Source organism: Pteronotus mesoamericanus, unplaced genomic scaffold (assembly GCF_021234165.1).
Source record: "Pteronotus mesoamericanus isolate MK-2021 breed Mesoamerican mustached bat unplaced genomic scaffold, CSHL_Meso_final scaffold_21, whole genome shotgun sequence".
NCBI classification, from domain to species: domain Eukaryota; kingdom Metazoa; phylum Chordata; class Mammalia; order Chiroptera; family Mormoopidae; genus Pteronotus; species Pteronotus mesoamericanus.
The window spans coordinates 30,943,546-30,962,441 of NW_026555310.1; the positions used below are offsets into that span (position 1 = coordinate 30,943,546).

General features: G+C 36.1%; 1 protein-coding gene across 1 annotated transcript in view; it reads left to right on the forward strand.

Annotated features, from left to right (window-relative positions):
- Positions 1-10,075, forward strand: part of LOC129085025 (pregnancy zone protein-like) — a 46,846-nt gene extending 36,771 nt beyond the window's left edge. The window contains exons 23-36 of the mRNA XM_054591439.1: positions 1,090-1,173; positions 1,720-1,896; positions 2,181-2,268; positions 2,884-3,040; positions 3,417-3,491; positions 3,780-3,957; positions 4,440-4,663; positions 5,470-5,688; positions 5,859-5,989; positions 6,358-6,448; positions 7,150-7,218; positions 7,592-7,694; positions 8,524-8,565; positions 9,194-10,075. Coding sequence (XP_054447414.1) covers positions 1,090-1,173; positions 1,720-1,896; positions 2,181-2,268; positions 2,884-3,040; positions 3,417-3,491; positions 3,780-3,957; positions 4,440-4,663; positions 5,470-5,688; positions 5,859-5,989; positions 6,358-6,448; positions 7,150-7,218; positions 7,592-7,694; positions 8,524-8,565; positions 9,194-9,216 — 1,661 coding nt within the window. The 3' untranslated portion in view covers positions 9,217-10,075. The remainder of the gene's footprint in view (positions 1-1,089; positions 1,174-1,719; positions 1,897-2,180; positions 2,269-2,883; positions 3,041-3,416; positions 3,492-3,779; positions 3,958-4,439; positions 4,664-5,469; positions 5,689-5,858; positions 5,990-6,357; positions 6,449-7,149; positions 7,219-7,591; positions 7,695-8,523; positions 8,566-9,193) is intronic.
- Positions 10,076-18,896: the final 8,821 nt, after the last annotated feature.

Genomic DNA, 18,896 nt, shown 5'->3' on the forward strand with positions numbered 1-18,896 from the left:
TCAAGTTCTGCTCCTTGCCAAAGTATATGATTATAGAATGCCCTTGGGGGAATGTTGTCCTTTGTGTGGGGGGAGGACTTTATACTTTCCCATGTACAAATCTAAGGACATTTGATGAAGAACCACTTTTTCCAGATGAAGGCAGGGAGAAGTTGAAAGGCCTAAAAGAGCTTGACTAATATTAAGGAAAAAAGCTGGTGACTGGGGGACAGGATTTCTTTCAATACAAAGTTACTATCTCTGATACTTCTCTCTAAATAATTTTTGAAATACTGAAATACCTGTGTGATATTAACACTATTATTCAATCAGTTGTTTAAATGTACTCATGTGTTTTCATTTAAACAATAATTATAAGAACTTTAGGTCTAATCTGCTCTTGGAACACATCTAGCATGCTCTATTCTCTGGAGTCTTTTCACTTTTTATTTCTTTTTCCTGTAAGTCTCTTCCCAAGATATCTATAAACTTACTCCATGACTTAGTTAAAGTCTCTAGTCACCTATGATTTTTTTTAATCAACGAGCTTTTTATTATGGAGTCACTTCCTTATGCCCTATATTCCCTTATTTGACTTTTCTTATTAGCTTAACCATAAAAACACTCTAATTTTCTCTATAAATATTAACATCTATCATATTAAGTATTGATTTGTTACCTTATTACTTCCATTAAAATAAAAATTCCAGGAAGTCAGGAGATTTGTTTTGAAAATTGCTATATCATTACACTTAACACAGAACTTATATTTGGCAAATATTTCATACATATTTATGGAATAAATGTAATTTTTCTAAAAACTACCAATATCAGAAATTAACATAAACAATGAAGAGAAGAAAATAAGTATACCATATGGTATATACATCAGAAATCTATAGAAATTTAGCACAAATATATATGTTTAATATGAGCTACACTATGAGATGAATCATGGCTTTAGGAGAACCTTGAGTTGTATCAAAGAAATTATATAAGAAACAAGAGAAATGAGAGGTTGGACCTCAATCCTGTAGAGGAAAAATATTCAAACAAAAATGGAACATATCTCTCATTTTTTCCTCCTTTATTTATGTCTTCTTTCATTAGAAACTGGAGTACATGAAAAGCTGTCACTAAAAGTTCCTTCAAATGTGGTTGAAGGATCTGCCAGGGCAACATACTCAGTTTTGGGTGAGTCTCCCAGCCCAAAGGAAGCAGCTATCACCACAATTTTAGTGCATGGGGCCTCACCATCCATGGTTAATGAGATCACTGACTCTAGTCACTGGAAAGAGAAAGAGCACTAAGCTAAGTATTGCACTGTGTATTCATCAGAAAGGGGGTTGAATAGATGTTGTGATATATATCTTGATATAATCTATAAAGTAAGAAGGGTCACCTCTCTGTGACCTTATATTCAAAGGGTTGAGTATTTGGTGGTACTTCCTAATATATTTGAGTATAGTTGGTTTATACCAGACATGTCCCTCATCAGGAAAGATGTATCTATCTTGTCATTCAGTTGTTTCTTTGTTTTATTCTACCCTTGAACCATCTACTTTACTTTTCCTACTTTTCTCTTTTCTTTCTATTTCTTGTGGTTCTTCACTTCCTATGCTTTTTGCATCTTCCCCTCCATAAGTGAGTTGACCTCTCACTTAGATAGTGTCTATCTTCCTATCCCAACATAAACAAACTCCAAGTTATTCTGATTCTTCTGTATCTTTCATTCCTCAGGTGATATACTAGGCTCTGCAATGCATAATCTTCAGAATCTTCTCCAGATGCCCTATGGTTGTGGAGAACAGAACATGGTCCTTTTTGTCCCTAACATCTATGTTTTGAACTATCTGAATGAGACACGACAGCTGACAGAAAAGATCAAGTCCAAAGCCGTTAGCCACCTCATTAGTGGTAAGAGATTACCCCAACATGAGAAATGTTAATTGAGTCCCTAAATATATTCTTCAGTGAACTCAAATCAGTATCTCTTTGGTTAAGATTTAATCATTATTATTGGTGTGATATCCAATTAAATGTCCCACATACAATCAGAAAATTCAAAGGCATCATCAAGTCTTGGAGATCTCTTGGTAAAAGAGCAGTGTCCCTATGACTCTTCAACAAGTTTTGAGGAAAAAATAATAATTCTCCAATGTCTCTGCTATTTCATAAATTTATGAATACTTCTTCTTCAGGGTATCAAAGACAGTTGAATTATAAGCACAACGATGGTTCATACAGCACTTTTGGGGATCGTGGTGGTACAAGCCAGGGAAACACTTGGTAAGATAATTATTTCTGTATGCTCTTTGTAGACCCATAATATTTCAGAAATATGGAAATAGCTAGTCTCTGATACTTGGAGTCCTTTTATAGAAATCTGTTATCCTTTAAAAACCTATATGTGTGTCATCACACTGGGTGACCTCACCATTCATCTATAAGAGCTCACCTGATCTGATAGCACAATAGATAACAGAAATAAGGATCCCCCAAAATGGAAATATAAGGCAGAAAGTGTCACAATGAGAAAAAAATCAAGGAAGAAGCTTCTATATTATATAGCAAGAAAGAGGAGCCTGGAGAAGACAGAAGATGTAATGTAGTAAAATCACTCAGATTGGAAGTTTGATGGTGAGAAGGCTTGGAAGTTCCAACACTACATGAGATAAAAGAAAGTGAAAAACATTGACTCTGGAGAAACGAATAAAATTGAAAGATTTACAAAAAGAGACTCAGATGTTTTTTTGACGAAGAGTGTATTCAGTGTCCTAGTATTATTTCACCACCAGTTCCTCTCCCCCAATAATTTCCTTCACTGAATTATGAAAATCAGTGTCTGGAGGCAGTGCACAAAGTTAGCTTGTCCTGATGACTCATCTTTTCTTTGCTGGACAGGCTCACTGCGTTTGTGCTTAAGTCCTTTTCTCAAGCTCGGTCATACATCTTTGTGGAAGACTCACACATCACGAATTCCCTTACCTGGCTCTCACAGAAGCAAAGGGAAAATGGCTGTTTCCAACACTCTGGATCACTGCTAAACAATGCTATGAAGGTGATGCCTTTAACATTGCTCCAGTCCTAATGATGCTGATATGCCAGTGCAATGATGCTCCTATACATTCTTCAAGTCTTCATGACATAGCTTTGAGGGAGGATGGTAGGCTCTAAAACTTCTGAAATATAGCAATTAATTAGCAGTCTTTTATTGAATAAAAATAGTAAGCAAAAAAACCAATATATTACTAAAAGTTAAGGAGATTCAAGACAGATATAAGAATATTAGGGTGGAAGAAGAGGGTGGAAAATCAATAATATTACTCAAAAAAGGATGCTTTCTAGTGAAGATACCCAAGAAGAAACAGAGAGTTAGCTGACTCTGGCTAATGAATATTGGCGTGCTTTAGTGTCATTGCCTCTGATCCTTACAGGGTGGAGTAGATGATGAGGTGACACTCTCTGCCTACATCACCATTGCTCTGCTGGAGATGCCACTGCCTGTCACTGTATGTACTAGTACACACCCATTGCCTGCCTTTCACAAATGTTAAGGGGGGAAAATCATAAACCTCTGAATCTCTGAGGAAAATGAGTTGTGGTTTTGTGTTATTTAATTTTGGTATATTTTACCAGAACATAAAGGACTACATCCTTTTGGAAGCTGCAGAGAAAATTATTCTCTGGTCTGAATTGTGAGGTTGTGCAGACACATTCAGGCTTTTAAGAGGTTAGCCTGGGAACAGTTCATTAGCTTAGTTCTGCTATCCTAAGATCTCCTTTCATCTTCTTCATAGCACCCAATTGTCCGCAATGCTCTATTCTGCCTGGAAAGTGCATGGGCATCCACTTCAGAAGCCCAAGGAAGTCTTGTCTATACCAAGGCATTATTGGCCTATGCCTTTGCCCTGGCAGGAAACCAGGCCAAGCGAAATGAGCTGCTTCAATCACTGGACAAAGAGGCTGTAAAAGAAGGTAAGAACCACTCCTGCAAAATTTACTTCCAAAAATCACCAGTAATCAGAAGGTGAAAATCAGAAGATGAAAATCAGAAGGGAAAAAAATCTATTGAACTCACAACTATTATTCCATATTATAGTATATTATATTATTTATGTTATTAATTATATTATATATTACATTATGATAACAAGAATTATTATCATTGAAAATAAATTCTCTAGGTAACATGAATCATTTTACCAATTTACACTTTATTGACTCTCTACCGCCCAACTTCTAATATCATACAAGTATGTAATAAACAGAAAGACACAATGGGAGTTGCTGGAAACTTAATTTACTTTCTTGGCAAAGATTTGATCGATTGGTGATGACTTAATATTTTTCCTTCATTTCCATCAATTCACTAAGTAAGCTTTAATTATAATGATGTCACAAATTAGATTTTAAAGCCATTCTCTAAACTCAAGATTGTGTCTTTTTCCATTTCAAAGAGGACTCAATCCACTTGCAACGTCCTGGGAAACTTCAAGAAGCTAAGACATTCTATTATCAACCCCGGGCTCCTTCTGCTGAAGTTGAGATGACATCTTACTTGCTCCTTGCCTATCTTACCTCCCAGCCTGCCCCGTCTTCAGAGGACCTGTCTGTAGCCTCTCGTATTGTGAAATGGATAACCAAGCAACAAAACCCCAATGGAGGCTTCTCCTCTACTCAGGTCTGTGGAAATACCCTAGGAAGAAAAATAAATACATATGTAGGTACAACCATATTCTAAGAGTTGAAAAATTGTATAGTGTTTCTGATTCATACTTTCTTCATTCCTCCATCACCATAAAGGTTCCAGCCTCATTATTTTAAATATGGATTACTGCTCGGTCCTCTGTACAGTCCCCTGTCTTTTCTCTTTAGTCTGACCCTCTGCTGTAAAATAGACCTGATAATGTAAATATTTTTAACCCGAAGACTAAAATTACATAACACTTTACCCAAAATATTTCTTCTCCTCAGTAAACATGAGTATTTCTCTCTCCTCAGGCTGGTACCTTCACTTTTTCTGGAAGTGACTCAACTCCCTTTTCTGTGTCTTCACTTACAATATTCCCCACACCTGATGCTTCTCTTCTGTGTATATAAACTTTTCTCATTATTCTTAGATAAGCATATTTATTACCTTCTTCATAGTCTTGTTATTATTTTATCCCCAATTTCTTCAGCCTTTTCTGAATTTTTACAACAAATATCGTTATATAAATAAATAAATTTTTGAAATAACTTCTGCTTTGTGTAAAATATTTGAACCTTATTTCTATATGTATATTGTAAGTTATTGATTGAGGACATTTCCCAGATTACCTAGAATAAGTCATGATTAACACCATGACTGAGCAAAATTGAAACTCAGTTAATGAACTGTTTACAACTAAATAAATAACTCTGAGAGAGAGTAATATTTGTATGATTTACATCTAGTATAATGTTGTTGCCTTCCTCTCCAGTGATTTCTACACTCATCTTTTTCAGGATACAGTGGTAGCTCTTCAAGCCCTCTCCAAATATGGAGCAGCAACTTTCACGAAAATGGAGAAAGCAGCTACAGTCACCATCAAGTCTTCAAAGACCTTCTCAGAAGAACTTCAAGTAGACGATGCCCATCGCCTATTGCTGCAGGAGGTTGCATTACCAGAGATTCCAGGGGAGTACAGCACAACTGTGGCCGGGTCAGGATGTGTGTACCTCCAGGTGAGACTGCTGGGGCTTAGGGGATGTTACAAATGGGGAAAAAAGCCTCAAGGATTAGATTTGAATTTCAAAATAGAAAAGGAAATGGGTGCTAAGGGGTGGTATGAATCACCTAAAAGAGATAGAGTATTTGAGTGCAAAAATGAATAAGTTTTTTCAAATTGTTTTAGACATCCCTGAGATACAATGTCCTACCCAAGAAAGACGAGAAAGCTCCCTTCGCTCTGAATGTTGATGTTCTCCCCAAGAACTGCGATGGACTACATGCTGACAGGAAATTCCAGATTCACATCAACGTTAGGTAAATCCTAAGTTACTACCAGAACTTTTGTAGAATATGACAAATTGATTTTCTTGTGTGGAGGAATGCCATTATCCAAAGTCACACATAGTGTAGATGGAATTCTTACAATATGTGTTAATGATAAAATATTCTTCATTCTTACTGAAAAGACAACATTGAGAATGAAATGTTGCCATTGTACAGAGTGAAATTTCATAAAGAAGGGTTTTCCAAGCAACCATAGCAGAGACAAATAGAGTACATGGAGAAGCTGAGTGGTTGACAGGGATAGGGAACACTAGAAATAAAGAAGGAAAGACTTCTATCTTGAATGAATTCCAAAGAATTTTGTTGTAACGCCTTGTCCCTATGCCTTGACTTCATAGTTATACTGGAGAACGACCCAGTTCCAACATGGTTATTGTTGATGTAAAGATGGTATCTGGCTTCATACCTGTGAAACCATCAGTGAAAAAGGTAAACCCTAAGTCCTTTACAGATAGAAGAGTTATGATCAATGTTAGCATTTATGCTTGTAAATTTTCTTTTATTGATTCAGTTTTCAAGGTGTTTACTCCCTTTAACTTGCTCCTCTAGAGGATGTTTCCATCATTTTAATAGTGGGTATCATTGTTATATGGTCTCAAGTATAAGACATATTTTATAAATATAGTTAATAGTGTTGCCAAAAGCCCTGAGCCATCTAGAGGTAATTGGAGAGGTAGCTAATTATTTACCATGTATTATATATCTATATACATACACAATGGAGCAAAAGTAGATTTATAGTTGTGAGTACATGAAACAGTTTATTCTTGTATTATTATTTATTATTATTGTATTATTTTCCATGCAAACAACTGTGATGCAAACAAAATAATACAATAATAATAAATAATAAAAGAATAAGTTTTCTGATTTCCATGCAAACAAAATAATATAAGAATAATAAATAATAATATAAGAATAAAGTCTGTTTCATGTACCGACAACTGTAAACCTACTTTTGCCCCACCCTGTCTATGTCATATATGTGAAATATTATAATATACTCTGAAGAAATCAAAATGAGCAGTTTGGATATTTCTGAGCAACCACTTATATTTTAAATACCTGAAAATTGCTCTCATCCTAAAATTTCTTCATCTTGTATCTCTGTCTTATCTCCTGGTCAACAGCTCCAAGAAAGGCCACAGATTCAAAGGACTGAAGTGAGCACCAACCATGTCCTGATTTACTTTGAAGAGGTAAGATTTCTCTGTAACTTTGCTAAATCTGGGAGAACAACTACAAGTTCCAACAAACTAGTACAGATTCCAAATAGTGTTTTTCAAATACACAGGTGAGGGAGAAGAATATAACCACATAGGGAAATGAAGACAGGATTGGTCAACAAGGCTCAATTTAATACATTTGACTGTCCATAGAATTGCCTCCTTAGCCCTTCTTTTATTTGTCTCTGAATGTGTTATACACGTCCCAAAATGTCCCATTCTTTCCATAGGTTTTGTTACAAATAGATAGCAATACTACAGGGTTTGATAATATCTTAAGAAGAGAGGATGATAACTGGTAACTAAGTTAATCTCCAACTGTAATTCAGTTTTTCTGTCTCTCCAGCTAACCAAACAAGCCCTGAATTTTTCCTTCTCAGTGGAACAAGATATCAAAGTAGAGAATTTAAAACCAGCTACAGTAAAAGCCTATGATTATTATGAGACAGGTGAGTAGGATTCAGACATGCTGCACTTTGATTGAAAAACAGACTAAACTAGTAAAGGGTTATCTTAATGAAAACAAAACTCCACGATTTGTCACAGGAAGAACAAGTGAGTTTGTGGTTGTTGGATAATCATGTTCTTGTATATTAACCTTTCATGTGCCCCCTAAACAAATCTTAGAGCCATACTTATAAATTGATCTTGGAGCAATAAGGGGGTGAACTCTTTTAAATTCCCTTATAAAATTGTTTGCTCTAGACTGAATTATTCCAGGAAGACAAGAAGAATAGCAATAACTAAAAGACCACCTCTCAGTAGTGATTATGTGATATAAAACCTAAAATTAGATCTGTTTTTGACTTGTGCCTTGGATAGTCTCACAAAATCTGGTAAACTTCAAAACATATCAGGAAATTCTTTCATTTACTCATAACTTTGAACTAGAAACTTACCAATGTTGCAGCTTGCTAGTAGTGTTAGAACTTTACTCCTTCTTCGATTAAGGGAAAGTTCAGAGAGGAAAGTATGTACAATTCCAATGAGAAAAACACAGCTGTGATAAAGGGCTGTACAGTGTTCTATAAATAGAAACAATTTTCCAGCTGTGAAAACTGCCCCTCCATTCTGTATCCAAGCCCAATTTTCTCTTATTCACCTTACCACTCCAATCCCAAATGCCTTAGAAGAGAAGGAGGTCACTTTTATTGGCTCCATGACTGTTTTTACGCTTTCTATCTTAGCTGACATTGTACAGTTTACTTAAAATTCACTGCTCATGTGCCTGTTGCTAAATGTCTTCACTCTTTCTGTTTCATCATTTCTGTGTTTCAGATGAATTCACCATTGAAGAGTACAGTGCTCCCTGCAGTGCTGGTAAAGTAGAAAAAGAAAAATCTAATGCCAACATAAAGAAAATAAATAAATATCTGTTGTCTGCATGAGGCAGCTTCTTGAATATATCCTTATCATATTATAAAACTCCTTGGGTTATTATTTATGAATAAAGCAATTTCAAATGCATTATAGGATTTCTCAGTAGAAAAAATGCAAGTCAAATGTAATTACTGGTGTCTGGAATAGCTTGTTTGGAGATGAGTCCAGTAATTTGCCACATATAACAAAACAAATCATCTAATGTTTATTTATATTCTATACCTAGAGGTAATATATTTATCACCCATGACATTTCTGAAATGTTTCCACACCTATACTAGTTAAGATCAGGAAACATTTCACTGTAATTATTCATACAGCATAGCATGAAAGATGTGATCTACTAGACCTTCCTCTGGACTGGTTGACAGGGTTCATCTTTGACAATAGAGCACTAGTTGGGAGTCCTTCAGTTCTCCACTTTAAAATATTTTTTAAAAAACTGAGAACAGCTTTATCATTAAAAATAAAACACATTAAGTTCAAATATTTATCATTAAAATGTGAAAAAGTATTCAGTACATTGCAGAATTTCCCAAATATTTCTTTTTTCCCTTTTACTGTTCAGAATCTGAACTTGGAAATGCTTGAAGATGTAAACTTATGGACCTCATCAAGTGAACTTCTCCAAAAATGAAGAACAAAGACTTATCAGGAGAGAAGACAGTGGGTGAAAAGGCAGAAATTGGAAATAGATAAGATTAGTATGTTGAATAAATTTATGACATTTACAACTCTGTTTTTTCTTTTATTCTTTATCAGTGTTATATTTCCCTTCTGAAATGTGTTTCTATTCCCCATATTGTTTTTAAAAACACTAAGATATTATACAAAGAGGTGCATTCAAAAACACTAAAGATAAAGTGGGGTTGCAAAAAATGTCCAAGTAACCCACAAGAAGGTAGAAAAACAATGTTTCAAAGTATTAAAACAACTAAAATGCCCTTCAACAGATGAATGGTTAAACTAACTGTGGTACATCTATACCACAAAATACTACTCATCAATAAAAAGGAGCAAACTATTGATATACACACTTGGGTGGATCTCTAAAAGATTATGCTAAGTGAAATTAAAGCCAATTTCAAAAAGGTATACTGTATAATTCCTTTTATATAACATTCTTGAAATGACAATATTACAGAAATGGAAAACAAATCAGTGATTTCCAGGGGTTCTAAATAATAGAGCGAGCGTGAAGGGTGTGCATATAAAGGGATTGCATTAGAGATCTTTGTGGTAATAAAATCCTGCATATGTGAGAAATTTCGATTCAAGTTTTTACATTCAATTCCCTCTCAAATTATTTTGTTGTCTATTATGTGATAAGCATCTAAATGGACTTCTTTTTCTCATGTAACTTTCTAATAATCCCATTATCATTTATTGACCAATTATATATTTGTTCCCTGCTACTAAAAAGTGCCTCTTTCATCACACATTAAACTATCATACATCCTAAAGCTTGTTTCTCAGTGAATTATTCTCTTCTATTGATTAGCTAGTCTGTTCTTTCACAGACACTTTGTTTCTCTGTTTTCATGTTTTCTTTGCACTACTAAGCTCATTATTTATTCAAAGTAAAACATTGAAATCCATTTATCAAGTTAATTATCCCCGTAGTCATACTGGGTATTGTTTAGTACAGCATTGAATATGAATGAATTTAGAATAATTGTGACTATAAACATTTTACAGCATTTAGCCATTCTTATTTAGACATATTTTATCTTTATTCAAGTCACATGAAGCTAAAGTTAAAAATTAACTTTATGGGCATATATAGTAAGATAAGTTGAAAGTATAAAGTAACACATACATGGATGAAAAAATTAAGATATGGACAAAGATAAAAATATAAGATAATCAAAGACTAAAACAATATTTCTTATATGTTGGTAGAAATTGTTGAAAAAAATTTAGCGAGAGTATATTTCAGATTTCTCATTATGAGAGTTTATCTTCCAGGCAATGATGTGAAGGAAACAAGCAAGTTTTTGCTGATCCCCTGATACACAGACCATTTGTCCAAAACTTGGGTGCCTTCTTTAAGCTACATCAAATGTTTTTGCGCATATTTTTCTTCCATACTTATACAATTACACACTTTTAAAAATTGTTTATTTTCTTCTCATCTATAGACTCAAATCTCTTTAAAAGCCAAACCTGTGTCTTAATCATGTCTATAGCCCACTCACCCAGCATGGTGCTGGGAATATGGTAGGCAGTCAGTAAAACAAAAGTAATTAAATGGGTCAGTGCTTAAGTGAGCACATTCCTGTATGTAAACAGAAGACAAACGGAATAATACAAAGGTATCAGAATACACTAATATAGAAAATAAACTGCTAGAAAAAACACTTTCACTGAAACTCAACTTATTGCTTAATGTTTCACAAATGCTCTATGGAAAAGATTTGCATACTTTTTCAAAGTCAAATAAATGAGGAGAAATAAACTTTGGTTATTTATTAAGACTTTAAGCAAAACATGTTTAAAAGTACATTTTATGCATTCATTGAGCACGAAGAGGAAAATAATTGCCTCTATCTTGTAAAACTAGCTGTCAGCAGTCGTCAAAAGGATAAATACAAATTATCTCTGTTGTGGGTTGAATTGTACCCCCCTGAAAGATACGTTGAGTCCTAACCCTGTGACCTGATAATATTATCTTATTTGGAAATAGGGTCTTTGCAGATGTAATTAAGATATTAGCTGGGACTTCAAGATGGCAGAGGAGTGAGTGGAAGCCACAGGACCAATTTGGAATTACAATTAAATTGTGGAGAAATCACCAAGAACAAACAACTGAACAATAGTGACAGGAGAGCCTTAAAACCTTGAACACACAGAGGGATCAGCTTCAGCACAACCTAACTGGTAAAGACTGAGGTAGAGACTCGAGAAGGCAGACTGGTCACCCACAGGTGGCAGTGCAGGAGGGATATTTAAATGTCCAGTTGGATCCCCCTGAGAAGAGTGGGGTTGGAACCATAGGTGGAGATCTCCACCCTACAACACCAGAGCCCAAAAAGTACACAGATAACAGCCAGCTGTGAAAAGCAGCAGGGTTGCTCTCTGCCAGAGATGGGTGGCTTGAGACGCAAAGAGCCATTTAAAGGGCATAAATTTTTATTTGTAGCCACTTACCCTGGGCTCCAGCAAAAGTCGGGGCAGAGTGGGCTGGAGTTGCCAGAGGAGAGACTGGGGAAAGAAGCTTTGGGGAGAAAACAGAGAGTAGTCGGTGGGGTCCCGGTGCTAACTCCTCCCTCATATGGCAGCAGCCACCTTGCTCAGGCAAATCATTCCCCTGAGCGGCAGCAGCATAAGAGGACACAGTACCCCCCCGCCCCACCGACCAGGAGGCTTGCCCTGGCCCTGTGGTGCCCAAGCCTGACTACTGAGTACAGAGTGGCAGTCACAGATAGTAGATCCCTGGCTAAAGAGGGGTGCAGAGTGGCCTAGAGATGCTTGAGGAGAGTCTAGAGACAGAGACTTTGGGAGAGAACTGAGAGAGCAACCAGCAGGATCCCGGTGCTCACTCCTCCCTCATACGGCAGCAGCCACCTTGCTCAAGCAGACTGCTCCTTTGAGCAGCAGCAGCATGAGAGGACACAATAACCCCACCCACAGGAGAGACTCTGCCCCACCCTGTGGTGCCTAAGCCTGACTGCTGAGTGCAGAATGACTAGATTAACAGCTGAAGGAGACAGCCACAGACAGTAGATTCCTGAAAGTCTCTAAATGACTGCCTAAGTTCAGACGAAGTCAACAGCTGGCATCATCAAGGCAGATCCAGAAAGAGTAAGCAGAAGTTTCCTACTGTAGAAGTTCATACTGCAAAGTCAGGAAGACAAGACAGATCAATTGAAGAAACAGAAGCAAAAAAGAAGAGTCTCATAAATAATGGGAAGACTAAGAAACGAACTCCAACTGAAGGGGCAAGAGGAATCCCCAGAAAGAGTATTAAATGAAATAGAGGTAATTAAACTATCAGATGTTGAGTTCAAAACAATGATTATAAAGAAGCTCAATGAGCTCAGTAAGTTCAGAGAGAATTACAAAAACTACAGGGAAACTACAAGGAACTTACTGAAAACTATGTCAGCATGAAAAAGGACATAGAAACTATCAACAAGAAGCAAGAGGAAATGAAGAATACAATTTCTGAACTGAAGAACACAGTAGAAGGAATCAAAAGTAGGCTAGATGAAGCAGAGGATAGAATCAGCAAGCTATAGGACAAAATATATGTGCCAATGATACCTTGGACAATGGTTTGATCTCCAAAATATATAAAGTACTCACACAACTCCATTCCAGGAAGACAAACAACCCAATTAAAAAAAATGTGCAAAAGACCTGAACAGACACTTCTCCAAAAAGGACATATGAAGGGCCCAGGGACACATGAAGAGATGCTAATCATCACTAACCATCAGAGAGATGCAAATTAAAACCACAATGAGATACCACTTCACACCAATCAGAATGGCCAACATAAACACATCAACAAACAACAAGTGCTGACAAGGTTGTGGAGAAAAGGCAACCCTATAGTACACTGTTGGTGGGAATGCAGACTGGTGCAGCCACCGTGGAAAACAGTTTGGAATTCCCTTAAAAAGCTAAAAATGGAACTGCCTTTTGACCCAGCGATTCCACTGTTGGGATTATACCCTAAGAACCCCAAAATACCACTTCAAAAGAACCTATGCACCCTAATGTTCATAGCAGTGTTATTCACAATATTCAGCTGCTGGAAGCAACTTAAGTGCCCATCAACAAATGAGTAGATCAAAAAACTATGGTACATTTACACAATGGAATACTGCACAGCAGAAAGAAAGAAACCAAGAAAAAGAGAGAGAGAGAAGAAAGAAAGAAAGAAAGAAAGAAAGAAAGAAAGAAAGAAAGAAAGAAAGAAAGAAAGAAAGAAAGAAAGAAAGAAAGAAAGAAAGAAAGAAAGAAAGAAAGAAAGAAAGAAAGAAAGAAAGAAAGAAAGAAAGAAAGAAAGAAAGAAAGAAAGAAAGAAAGAGAGAGAAAGAGAGAGAGAAAGAAAGAAAAGAAAGAAAGAAAGCTACTACCCTTCAAAACAGCATGATGGAACTGGAGAGCATTATGATAAGTGAAATAAGCCAGGTGGTGAAAGACAAATACCATACGATCTCACCTGTAAGTAGAACCTAATCAACAAAACAAACAAGCAAGGAAAATATAACCAGCAACATTGAAAGAAAAAAGAAACTGACAGTAACGAGAAGGGAGAAGAGAAAGGGAAAAGAAGGGGAAGGGTCAAATCAAGGAACATGTATAAAGGACCCATGGGACAAAGCCAAGGTGGGGAAGGATTGAGGGTGGCAGGTGGGGGTGGGTGGGGCAGGGGAAAGTGGTGGAGGGAAAATGGAGACAAATATATTTGAACAAAAAACAATAGGATAGTCTAAAAAAATATTGAAAAATGATATAAGTTAAATGAGGTCAAACTGAAGTAGGATGGGTCCTTTATTTAACATTACTGTTGTCCTATGACAAGAGGAAAAGACACACAGAGACAGGCACATGCTGAAGGAAGACAATATCAGACACACAGGGCCATGTGATGACAGAGAAAGAGACAGGAATACCAAGGATTGCTGGTAACCAAAGAAGCTAAGAAAAAGGCATGGAACAGATTCCCTTTACAGCAGAGCCCTGTCAATACTTTGATTTCTGGCCTCTAGAACTATGAAAAAATAATTTTCTCTTATTTCAAGCCACCCACTTTGATAACTACTATAATATCCAATTAAAATAATATATTTTCACCTATTGGCCCAGTTTACTTAGTTCATTCTTCTTTGTCTTTTAAATAAGAACAATAAATAAGAAGGTCTCAAATGATTAGGTGGACAAAGGAAAAAGCAAGAAATTTCATTCTGTTTTATGTATTTCCACACAATTTTATTCAACAACAAAATTATCTTGTCCTATAACTAAAAACAAACAAACAAATAAAATCTGAGATATAGGGTACAGTTTTTTCACTTCTGGCACTCTGCCATACTTATAGCTTATCTCAATAAAAAGAATCTCTTACTGCTGTTAAAGTTCTCCAGGAAGAATTTCCTTGTCCATCTCTCCTGTGGTCATAAGGACAATGTAATAAGTCATAATAAAAATAAATAAATCCATGAGTCATGACTGTTGCTGGACTTCAATGCACATCTGGGTGAAAAGGTGGACTTGTAGATTTTAATCTGTTCCGGTACAAGCTCTAAAGGAATGTTTGATTAGTATTTAATACAAAATAAAAGTATTATTAAAGACCTTTCTTCTTAGTTATTTTAAAAATATGAAAGAGCATGAGAAATATCTTTATGCTTTTCACTTAATATTCTCTGGTATTTTTCATTTAGGCTTTAAGAATCAAAATTAACAAGACAACATTAAAATTCAAGACAGCAAAGGCAAAAGTTCTGCAAGGATTCAAATTATCGTTGAACAAAGTTTTTCCTGAGAAAATCTGTGCCAATACAAGGTGTATTTACTCAAACAAAAATGAAACTTGTTATGTCCAGTAAATGATCTCATTACTCAAATTCTATTAATATACAAACCATGCAAGACTTTCATCATCGGTACACTTGGAAAACACATGGCTCCAAAATTCTCTCTTCACTGGCACTGAGCAACGGAATATAAAAATAAATTTCTCCTTGGTACCAAGTATAAAAATTGAAAACACAAAGGAAAATGTCTTTGTCAAATTGTTTAGAGTAGGAGATCCAAGATGGCAGAATAGTAAGTGGAAGCTACATTAACCTCCTCCCAGATCCAATCTAGAATGATAAATTGTAGAGAAATCATCCTGAATAACCAAATGAACACTAGCTGGAGAGAAGCCTTATAACAATGGGAGGATATAAAAGCCCACTTCACCACAATGAGACTGGTAGAGAGTGCAGAGGAGGCACAAGAGGGCTAGCTGGTCTCCCACAGGTAGAGGCTGAAGTTCTGGGGGAATATTTCAGTGGCTGGGGGTTTTTGCCTGAGAAGTATGGGGTCTAAACACCAAGCTGGGCTCCCCAGCCTGCCGTACCAGAGCCAGAAAGGAACCCAGATAATATCCAGGTATGAAAAGCAGCAGGGTTTTTGTCTGCCATGGAGAGAAAGCTGGAGACTCAGACAGACTCTTAAAGGGCCAATGCACAAAATTTCATTTGCAGCTACTTACCCTGGCCTCTAGCAGAGAGAGGGCAGAGTGGACTAGAGATACTTAAGAAGAGTCTAGGTTGGTGGCTCTGGGGAGGGAACTGAAAGAACAGTCGCCAGGATCCCTGTGCTGAGGCATTCCACAAACTTCAGAAGCCATCTTTCTCAGGCAGATCATTACCCTCTGAATGGCCTCAACCTGAGGGGAAGAAATAACCTGCCAGCAGGAATTACTTTGCCCCACCCTGTGGAGCTCAAACCAGGCTGATGATTACAGCTTGAAGCTGTATCATTGATTAGCTTAACAACTTCAGCAGATCTCTGGGAGCTCTATAAGACTTCAACTGACCTTCATCCAGTCTGCTGCTGGTAAAAATTGGCCTTGGTGTGCAGCTTGGTTCCTTCTGTACACAAACAGTCCCAGCAGAGGGAGCCATACACACTGTGGATCGCTGATAGTTCAAATGGATTGACCAGAGCCAGTCATATGCAGCATCCGACAAAGGCCTACACCAGAGTCTTTGCAGATCTAACAAATACATAGAAACAAATACAAAGGAGCAGCCAAAATTAGAAGACAAATAAACAGACCCCAAAATGAAAGAACAAGAGAATTCTTGAGAAGGGCTAAATGAAACAGAGGCAAGAAATTTATCACATAGACAGTTTAGAGTAATGATTGCAAGGATACTCAACAGAATGAAAAAAAGACATGGAAACCATAAAAAAGGACCAGTCAGAAATAAAGAATGCAATATCTGAAATAGTTAATACACTGGAAGAAATAAATAGTAGGTTAGATGAAGCAGATGATCAAATCAGTGATTTGAAAGACATGGCAGAAAAAAAAACTCCAAGCAAAGTCACACAAAGAAAAAATAATTTTAAAAAAATTAGGAGAGTTTAAGAAACATTTTGGACAACATGTGGCATGACAACATCTGTCTCATGGGAATACCAGAAAGAGAGGAGAGCAAACAAGGGGTCGAGAACCTATTTAAAGAAATAATGACCAAAAATTTCCCTAATCTGGTGAAGGAAAAAGACATACAAGTCCAGGAACCTCAGAGATTCCCAAACATTTGGACCCAAAGAGGCCTTCACCAAAACACATGATAATTAAATTGAGAAGGCTTAAAGACAAGGAGAGAATCCTAAAAGCCACAAGAGAAAAGCTGGTAGTTACATACAAAGGAGCACCAATTAGACTGTCATATGATTACTCATCAGAAATATTTTAGACCAGAGTGGAGTGGCGTGAAATATTCAAGGTGATGAAAAACAAAGACCTATGACCAAGGCTACTTTACCCAGCAAAGATATCATTTAAAATTGAAGGAGAAATAAGGAGCTTCCCAGAAAAGAAAAATTTAAAGGAGTTAACAACAAACCAGTACTTCAACAAATATTAAAAGTCGTGCTTTAAGATGAAGAAGAAAAAGAAAAAGAGAAAGAAAGAAAAAAAACAGAGGAAAACAGCCTAACAACAAAATGACACTAAACACTTGTGTATCAATAATCACCTTAAATGTAAATGGCTTAAATGCTCCAACCAAAAGATATAAGGTCGCTAAATGGATAAGAAAACAAGACCCATGTATATGCTGCCCCCAAGAGACACATCACAGATCTACAGATACATACAGGCTAAAGTAAAGGGATGGAAAAAGATATTTCATACAAAATGAAAGGAAAAAAAGCTGAGGTATCTGTACTTATATCCAACAAAATAGACTGTAAAATCAAGGCTATAGTAAGAGAAAAAGAGAATACTACAAAATGATAAAGGGAAAAATCCAATAAGAGAATATAACCCCAGTAAATATTTATGTACCCAATACAGGAGCACCTAAATATGTGAAGCAAATCTTGATGGACACAAAGGGAGTTCTCAACAGAAGTACAATATAGTTGGGGATTTTAACACCCCATTGACTTCAATGGATAGATCTGTCAGGCAGAAAACTGACAAGGAAACAGCAGCCTTAAACAAAACAGAAGATCAAATGGATTTAATTGATATCTTCAGAGCATTTCAGCCCAAAGCAGAAGAATAGAACACATGGAAAGTGTTCTAGGACTAACCACATGTTAGGACAAAAAAACAAGTCTCAATAAATTTAAGAAGACTGAAATCATATCAGGCATCTTCTCTGACCACAGTGTCAGGAAGCTAGAAATCAATCACAAGAACACTGAAAAACACACAAAAACATGGAAGCTAAATAATGTTATTAAACAATAAATGGATCAAAAAACAATATCAAGGAAGATATCAAAATATACCTTGAAACAAATGAAAAAGAGGACACATGAATCCAAAATCTGTGGCACACTGGTAACGCAATCGTAAGATGGAAATTCATAGCATTACAGGCCTATCTCAAAAAACAAGAAATAGCTCAAATAAACTATCTAACTTTACACTTAAAGCAACATGAAAAAGAACAACAAACAAAGCCCAAAGTGAGTAGAAGGAAAGAAATAATAAAGATCAGAGCAAAAATAAACAAAATAGAGTCTTAAAAATGATACAAAAGATCAATGAATCAAGATCTATTTCTTTGAAAAGATAAACAAGATTGACAAACCTTTAACCAGACTCATCAAGAAAAAGAGAGAACCCAAATAAATAAAGTCAGAAATAAGAGAGACAAAATAACAACTGACACCAAAGAAATACAAAAGATTGTAAGAAAATTTTACAAACAGCCATATGCCAACCAACTGACAACATGGCCAAAATGGATAAATTTCTAGAAACATCCAATCTTCCAAAACTAAATGAGGAAGAATCAGAGACTGTGAATAGGCAGATTATACCTAGTGAAATTAAAGGAGTAATCAAAAAACTCCCAAGAAAAAAAAGCCCTGGACCAGGTGGCTTTACAGGTGAATTTTACCAAATGTTCCAAGAACTAACACCCCTTCTTTTTAAACTATTTCTTAAAATTCAAGAGAAGGAAAGGCTACTTAGCTCACTTCATGAGGCCAGCATTATCCTAATTTCAAAATCAGATAAGATACTACAAAAAAGAGAAAATTATAGGACAGTATCCCTGATGAACATAGATGCT